General features: G+C 41.6%; 1 protein-coding gene across 1 annotated transcript; it reads right to left on the bottom strand.

Annotated features, from left to right (window-relative positions):
- Positions 1–1246: 1246 nt before the first annotated feature.
- dlc (deltaC) lies at positions 1247–7353 on the bottom strand. The gene is made up of 9 exons (XM_048981745.1): positions 7034–7353; positions 6708–6941; positions 6533–6590; positions 6090–6338; positions 5196–5557; positions 4854–5070; positions 2930–3614; positions 2526–2643; positions 1247–2399 (listed from the first exon to the last, which is right to left on the bottom strand). Exons 1-9 carry the CDS (start codon positions 7082–7084, stop codon positions 2394–2396), a joined length of 1980 nt encoding a protein of 659 aa, XP_048837702.1. The 5' UTR covers positions 7085–7353; the 3' UTR covers positions 1247–2393.
- Positions 7354–7601: the final 248 nt, after the last annotated feature.

Genomic DNA, 7601 nt, shown 5'->3' with positions numbered 1-7601 from the left:
GACGGTCGGAAGTACAGCTGAGGTAGAGAGGCAATTAAGTCCTCGTTAGAGGTTACCATATCAACCTGAACGTGTCAGCCACTGTCTGCTTATGAATGGAATTTCGAAACCGTACATGTAATTCAGTAAACGTGATACCGAAAGTCATGTTCAATCAAACCACAAAGTTTTGTTTATTAAAAGCAGTTATGTTAAAACAAACAAACAAAAAAACTATTGCATTGTTCAAAGGAAATTATGCATATGTCAATGAAAATTGGATTAATTAGAATTAGGAATAATGAAGTTAAAGTTACCGCAGTGAATGAGCTAATATGGGCAAAGTTTAAAAGGGCAGTAAAACCAGTCAGTTAAGTTTCGTCACGTAGGTTTGCGAAATAAAACTCAGCAAATGAATAGTTACAGCACTCACGGGTTAGACAACAGAAAAAAGTTCCTCTCAAAATGAACGTTGCTGATTGCTGCAGAACCACCTGATAGATCTTGTACATTTTAGCAAAAATTTTATATTGGTAACCACTAAAATTTGTAGTACTTCTTAAGGCAGTGGGAGTCTCACGGTTTGGCTGTTTTTCTACCTTGCACTTCAACAACACACCAACAATGATGGATCCATAAAATCAGAGTCCAAAATATTCTGTAAAGACAATGTCAGTTCCTTGATCTATAGGCTACAATGACTGCAATATCAGCAGTAGGTGCTGTTGATAGTGTATGGTACTGGGCCATAGCAAGAATTCTACACCCCGTATATAATCTACCAAAAACAGGTGGTTTAAAAAATTAGTAATGTGTAAAAGGCAGCTGCCCTGCAGTGGGCTGGCCCCCCATCCTGGGTTGTTCCCTGCCTCGTGCCCATTGCTTCTGGGATAGGCTCCGGACCCCCCGCGACCCAGTAGGATAAGCGGTTTGGAAAATGGATGAATGGATGGATAAAAGGCAGTTTGATTTTCACATAATAGCCACAAACTAGAGGAATTAGCAGCCCTGCAAGCAAAGGTGGGCCTTACTGGGATGATGTCATAGGCTGGCTAATCAACGCAGTTTATGCTTGGGTGCCTTTATGGCAGCTAAAAGCCGTGTGCAGTCAGGACAGGAAAATGCTGCCACTCTCTCTTTGCAGTAGGTTTTCCCCAAAGTATGTGTGTCCCCATGGTGTCAGAGAAAGTCCCAAAGTGTCCACATTCCAGTGGACGTGACCCTAATCTGACGTTCATGCATTCAGAGACAGAATCGTGAACGAAAGTTCTGCATTCTTCAGTTTATTTTTAGGAAAAATAGATGTTTCTGAATTTGTTTGATAACATAGACATATATACAATTCTCTTCATAAATACACCATATTTACAGAATTAAATTATATGGAAAAAATATTATATACACATTGCATTATTAAATTAAATAAAGAGATTATAAAAAATTAGGAAAACATTTTTAAAATAGTCTATTTGGTTTTAAAATGAAAAGAAAGACAAAAAACACCCAACTTTCTGAGTCCTCCGTGGATCATTTAAGGCTCGAGGCATCATACTGGCCATATAGAGAAACCAAAACACAGTACAAATGAACAGTGATACTGTCGTTAGTTAAATGCTTCTCTCGAGTATAATAAGCTTAGTACAAAATTCACCCATACTGGACAAAATATGTCCACACAGAATAAAACAGCACTGCTGAAGTCAAGTACAAAACATTTGTACGTGGAAGGAGACGTTAATTCACAGCTAGCTGGCGCTCTGTTTGTATAAAAATATATACTCCCAAATGCTGGTTTGTATACAAAAATAATTAGTCTACATATGCATCTCCTACAGAATTATTATCACAATTAGGCAAAAATCTCCGTATTTCGACTTTTTATAAAAATCTGTCCTCGTACACCACAATCTTACTTATGGATGGACAGTTTTTTTATTTTCAGCACAACGTTTTTTTAAAAATAAATAAATGTTTGGTTTCACAGGGATCACAGACCCCTTTCGTTCAGAGAATTGGAGCAAAGGGCACCGTGCTGAGATTCTGATCTTTGAGGTTGCAGACGTATAAACTTTAATCCTTGGTTCTACGCATCTTGGGTGGAATGTTATTTCTTATTTCTTCTTTTTATTTACGGTGTTTAGAAAAATGGGGACAAAAGTAGTGCAAATATTTCTGGCCAAAATTCCTGTGGTCCTTCTCCCTTCCTACTCCCTCTTTTCTTGCTTCAGAACAGATTTAGTCCTCTGCAAGTAGTCCTTTTAAAAATGAGCAGCATAAATAAATTAATAAATATTAAAAAGTTGATGGATATAGCCAAAACTCTACTAAGTTCTTAATTATATGTGTCTTTCCAAAAATGTAAACATCCTAGGAGAGTTTCCGTTAAGGCTGAGCTTCTCTCGATTTTGAAACTCTTACACCTACGGAAAACAAGAATATGTTAGAATCACTTGGAGGTCTATAACACCAGTATAACACGACAATGACCTGTCGCTCAAAAAAATCCGCTTAAAAAGAAAATGTAAAAAAAACTAGAAGATGCTTACCTCAGTAGCAAAAATGCACTGTTCCATCTGTTCAGGAATTATATATACTGGATGATACAAGCAGTCTTTTAGGAAGCTTTTTGTGGGAACCAACACACTAGAGGAGTCGGATTTCTTTCTGGAAGAAATGCAGCATGACAGGTCATTTATCTCGTTCTTTTTATTGCACAACATTATCCCTTTGTCCCACATTTCTGATCCAAGGCTCAGCGTTATGCTATGGATCTCACACTCCATCACTGCCACGAACCCGTGTATTTTGCCTTTTCATCTATATTTTCATGCTAAATCAACTGGAAATGTGCGAGTGGCTAAAGCCATTACGCCCTGAACCAGAAGCTAAAACCAGAGGAACAAGCACCTTCAAAAATACGTCTCAAAAATGAACCAGAATCATTACTTACAGGTCCAGTTTGCTCTTGGCGTGATTCTCCGCGTGCGCCAAGTTGCGGTCCAGTCGTTTATGCCTAAAACCAGCCTGGTCGTTGGTGCCATCTGTGGAGCAGAGCTCAGCATCCTTGTTGGAGACCTTGTAAGGGCCGCCAGGGATAAGAAAGGCCTCCTTCTCTCTATAGAACGGCGGGCCTCTGTTGTTGATATTGTCCAGATCGTTGCGAACAGATGTACTTGGGCTACTGCGCTTCTTCTTCATCTGTCGCAGTATCAGAACGGCAGCGCACACCACCAGCGTCAAGGTAATGAGGCCGAGGCTGAAGCTGACAGCAAGGGCCAGTGGAAAACTCTTGCTCAGTATGTCGATGGGCGGCAGAGTAGGTTTGAAGCTGAATTCGCATCGAGAGCCCATGAATCCCGGGCGACACTTGCAGACAGGACCGGTAAAATGGGTATAGCACGTTCCGCCGTTCTGGCAGGGATACGTACTGCATGCATTCTCTCTCACGCTGCAGTCTTTCCCTTTATAGCCCAAGGTACACATGCAGCTGTAATCATTGATGCCATCCACACATGTGCCAGCATTCTGGCATGGGTTATGGGCACAGTCATCAATATTGGTCTCGCAGCGTTGACCAGTAAAGCCTGATCGACAGTGACACAGTACAGTGTGTCCCAAATCAAGGCATTGACCACCTGCAGGAAAGAAAGCAGATTGTTAAAGCCAATAGTAATGAGTCTTCACTTTACCCTTCTGCCCATTTGAGCTACATAAATGTATGGTGCAGTAATCAGTCACTCACACTACACAAGAGTGTAATACAATTATACATTCAACCTAAACAATGCTGCCACCTATCAGATTCAGTTCTGCTATTGTATCGCTCTGAATAGTCAATAATTCAAGCACAAGATTGCTTTCTATTTTGCCATTTTTTTCCAGCAGACCGTGTTGTGGTTTCTCCTTCCCCGTCAAATCAGAAGTCAGAGGTCCGCTTGTGCAGCATGCAAATTCAGTTATTGCAACAATGAAGTTACAACCAAGGCCGGACTCTTAAAGTGTGTTCAATACTGTTTTACACCTATTTTTATAGAAGTTCTTATCATTGAACAATATCTCGTCACTTAAGCATCATCATTCCTTCAGCCATTCATAATCACTGTTTTCTCCCGTAATCCACACCCCTAGGTGATAAGTTTGTCCATCATTTCTTTTACTGTTTGGTCCCTCGGCCGAACATAATGGTGGCGTGACCATCTCCACTTGGTTTTTTAAAAATGCTCAGCCGTGAACTTCTGGTGAACTCAGGCAAATCCCTTCCTTCAGTAGTAACCTTGGCATTTCAGCCTGTTGCATATTGTGTAACTAGAAGGTTGATAGTATATTCATGACCCATTGCCACGAAATGAGTCTTAAGTCACACTGGTAGAGTTTCACCCATAAGACTCATTTCGTGGTGATTGGTCACATTTGTCCTTTAATATAGCGATAAAATATACGCTAATAAGTGAATATTCATAGATTCAGGACTAACATGAAGTAGCTAACAGAAACTCAGACTAACAAAAGGTGCAAATACATACTCAGTTGATTACATTGTGTTGATTACATTATAATGCTTACCCTGTAATGATTACATCATGGATATTTGGCATGCTTTTTAATAATATCATAATACTTATATTTTACGTTATATAGTGCTAAATAATATTCCATAACCTGATGTGGGATGTCGGCATCAAGGTTAATCTTACGCAGCCTTGGTTTCCATGTTCAGTCCAATTATATCAAAGACAAAATGGTCCGATTGCTAGTCGCAGCCAAAGAAACATCGTTTTTGCATAGAAGCAGATAAGGTTTCACGGTACTTTTTCGGGTTCACCGGCTGTCCCGATTTTCCTTCCCCCGTCCATCTCGTGAGACGTCATACTTACCATTAGCACACGGGTCACTGCTGCAGCGGTCAATTTTCTTCTCACAATTGAATCCCATGTAGCCGGAGGGGCAGTAGCACGAGTATCCCCTGTTGGCGTTCTCCGTGCAGGTGCCCCCATTAAAGCAAGGACCATCAGCGCAGGTCATGGCAATAATCTCACAGTTCTTTCCATAAAAGCCTCGGGGGCATGTGCAGGAGTAGTCATTCTCCATATCCTGGGGGGGGGGGGGGTAGGAACAAGCACATTCCTTATAATACATGCAGGTCACAAGAAAAAAAAAAACGTAATTTCGATTTGATTAGAGATATTAGGCAGTTCAGCTGAAATATTCACACGTACATTACAACTGCCTCCATTCTTGCAGGGGTTGCTGTCACACTCATTGATTTCTATGTCACAGTTCTTGCCACTGAAGCCTGGTCTGCAGGTGCAGGTGTAACTGCCTTGGCCGGTATTAGTGCAGGTAGCGTCATTCCTGCAGGGCTTGTGGTTTGTGCAGAAGTTCAGGTCCTGGTTGCAGAAGAGCCCTCCCCAGCCTTCTTTGCAGTTGCACTGCCACGGCCGACCGCAGGTGCCGTGCAGGCAGCCTGGATACGGCAGACACTCGTCGCACAATGAGCCGTTCCAGCCCAGAAGGCACCTGCACTCACCCGGGGAATCACAGTAACCGTGCTTGTCACTGCAGCCAGAGGAGCAGATGGCTATTGTCAGAGAATGGGAAATAAAGAGAGAGGGGGAAATTAGACTGGTGGCCTCCTCTCACTGCGCCCCCCCCAACCCCCCCTTTTTGAACCTCAAACACATAAAGTATTTGTTAAGTACTAAAGTAAGCAGCTGGTACGCTCACAAACGGAACACATGCTGGCTCTTTTCACGCAAGGCAGCGCACGTTAAGTTTCAGCTCGTGTCGCCGTTAAATCATGCTCAGGCCCATTGTTACAGCGAACAAAAGAGTGTCGACAAACTCCACATTTAGCAGAAGCTTTCTTCAGAAATGCCCCCAGCAACCGATCACGCTAATCACTGATGCACTTCATGATACGCATGTGTTGTACTATGTTTAATTCATGCATTTTATTTCAGCATAAACCAATAGGCTATTTCACGTTAATGCAACTCTGTACATCTACCTTAATTTAAGCGAATTAAGTAAAGAATCAAGAAACTAATAATAATAATAATAATAATAATAATAATAACAATAATAATAATAAACTTTTAAGGACCACTTACGTGTTGAGCAATAGTCGCCTTTCCAGCCAACCAAACAAATTCGATTTCCAGCCTTGTCACATGTATAATGTCCAAACGTGTCGTTACGCGGACGGCAGTAATCAGAGCAGCTGTCGCCGTAATAATGCTCATCACAGACAACACGATACGAATAACGCAGGTCCCCAGTACGCACGTCCTGAGACCAGTCCTGGTCAATAGCATGTCTCCTACGAGTCGCCAAGCGACTTATCAGATTATTCTGGTTATCTGTGGAGGAACACGAGAAACATTACACTTCATCCAAACGACACCGTTTTTCCTTGATACATATTTCAATCTGCACATATCTTAATAAATAACAGGGGGAGTTGTATTTTATCATATAAGATTTCGTTCCCCATGGGCTAACCTAAGAAGTACTCCCCCTACTGGTGAATAGTGGTTGGTAATAAAGCGCTTACCTGTGGACTGATCGGGGGATTCGGCAATCCACGCTTCGATGATGAGCGAAAATATCCCCTGAAAACGCCGATAAAACTAGGTAAAGCTGAGAGGAAACTTTACATTCACAAACTATGTGAGGATTAAAGTTACAATAGAAATTGCATATATAATAATAACAACAGCAATACTCACCGGCCATTTAAAATTAAAGGGAATCCTGATAGGTGCGCTGGCGGAGACGGCACTTGGGCTTAAAGTCTCGGTTATTCCCGTCCCGTAGGTGCAGGGCGGTTCGGGGGAGATCACATCCTGCGAATGCTTCAGACACACTCGGAAAAAGATCTGACACTCTTTGGACTTTCTGCAGTCATTCCGGGCGGTATCGAACGAGTGCACTTTCAGTTCAAAATTGCCAGATGGTTCCACCTGCAAGAAAAACACAAGTTTGCTGTAGGTTACAGTGTTTAAAACGTCTAAAACAATAATATGGTTTCATATATATATTAACTGCAACTCACCAGGTTTGCTGATATAAACGTCAAAAAACAAGCCAGTAGTAGACAAGCCATTTTAGTTTTGTTTTTTTGTGTCCGCTATTAAAGCAGACAGAGTTCGATATCCAGTAAAGATGAAGTATCTCCACTTGTGTAAAACCGATGGAAACTTACAGTAACATATATATATATACATATACATATATATAAAGTCGAAAGGAAAAGAACCACAGTCCTTTTATTGGAACAGTGTTTGTCAAAAAAGTACACCAAATGTAAATGTATATCCTGCCTCTCTTCCCGTTCGTGCCACTTGGACTTTGACGTTCACTTTCGTGCGGCAGCACTGGTGCTGCCCCATTTATAGCTGACCGTGCGCCCGCCTACATCACTTACATGATGGGGGATGGGGTGGTGAGGGGGATTGGGGCAGGAAGGGGGGGGGGAATTGATGTATTTGACAGGGATGCTTTGTGATTTCTTTCACGGTATTTGATTTCCACGATTTTCTGAAACATGCTAATATTTTCTAAACGTCATTACGTTTATAACAACGTTATCTGAATGCGCCTATCAGAAGTTTATTGAGTAT

The sequence above is a fragment of the Brienomyrus brachyistius genome, chromosome 17 (genome assembly GCF_023856365.1).
Source record: "Brienomyrus brachyistius isolate T26 chromosome 17, BBRACH_0.4, whole genome shotgun sequence".
NCBI lineage: Eukaryota > Metazoa > Chordata > Actinopteri > Osteoglossiformes > Mormyridae > Brienomyrus > Brienomyrus brachyistius.
Note: the sequence above shows the minus strand (reverse complement) of the source record. Positions and strands in the feature narration are given on the sequence as shown.

Bases quoted from the DNA above. Each gene is read 5' to 3' on its own strand.
- dlc (XM_048981745.1), bottom strand. From the start codon at position 7,084: ATGGCTTGTCTACTACTGGCTTGTTTTTTGACGTTTATATCAGCAAAC. The intron at 6,339-6,532 runs GTAAGCGCTTTA...GTTCCTCCACAG, and splicing joins ATCCCCCGATCAGTCCACAG to ATAACCAGAATAATCTGATA. The intron at 5,558-6,089 runs GTAAGTGGTCCT...CTCTGACAATAG, and splicing joins AGGCGACTATTGCTCAACAC to CCATCTGCTCCTCTGGCTGC.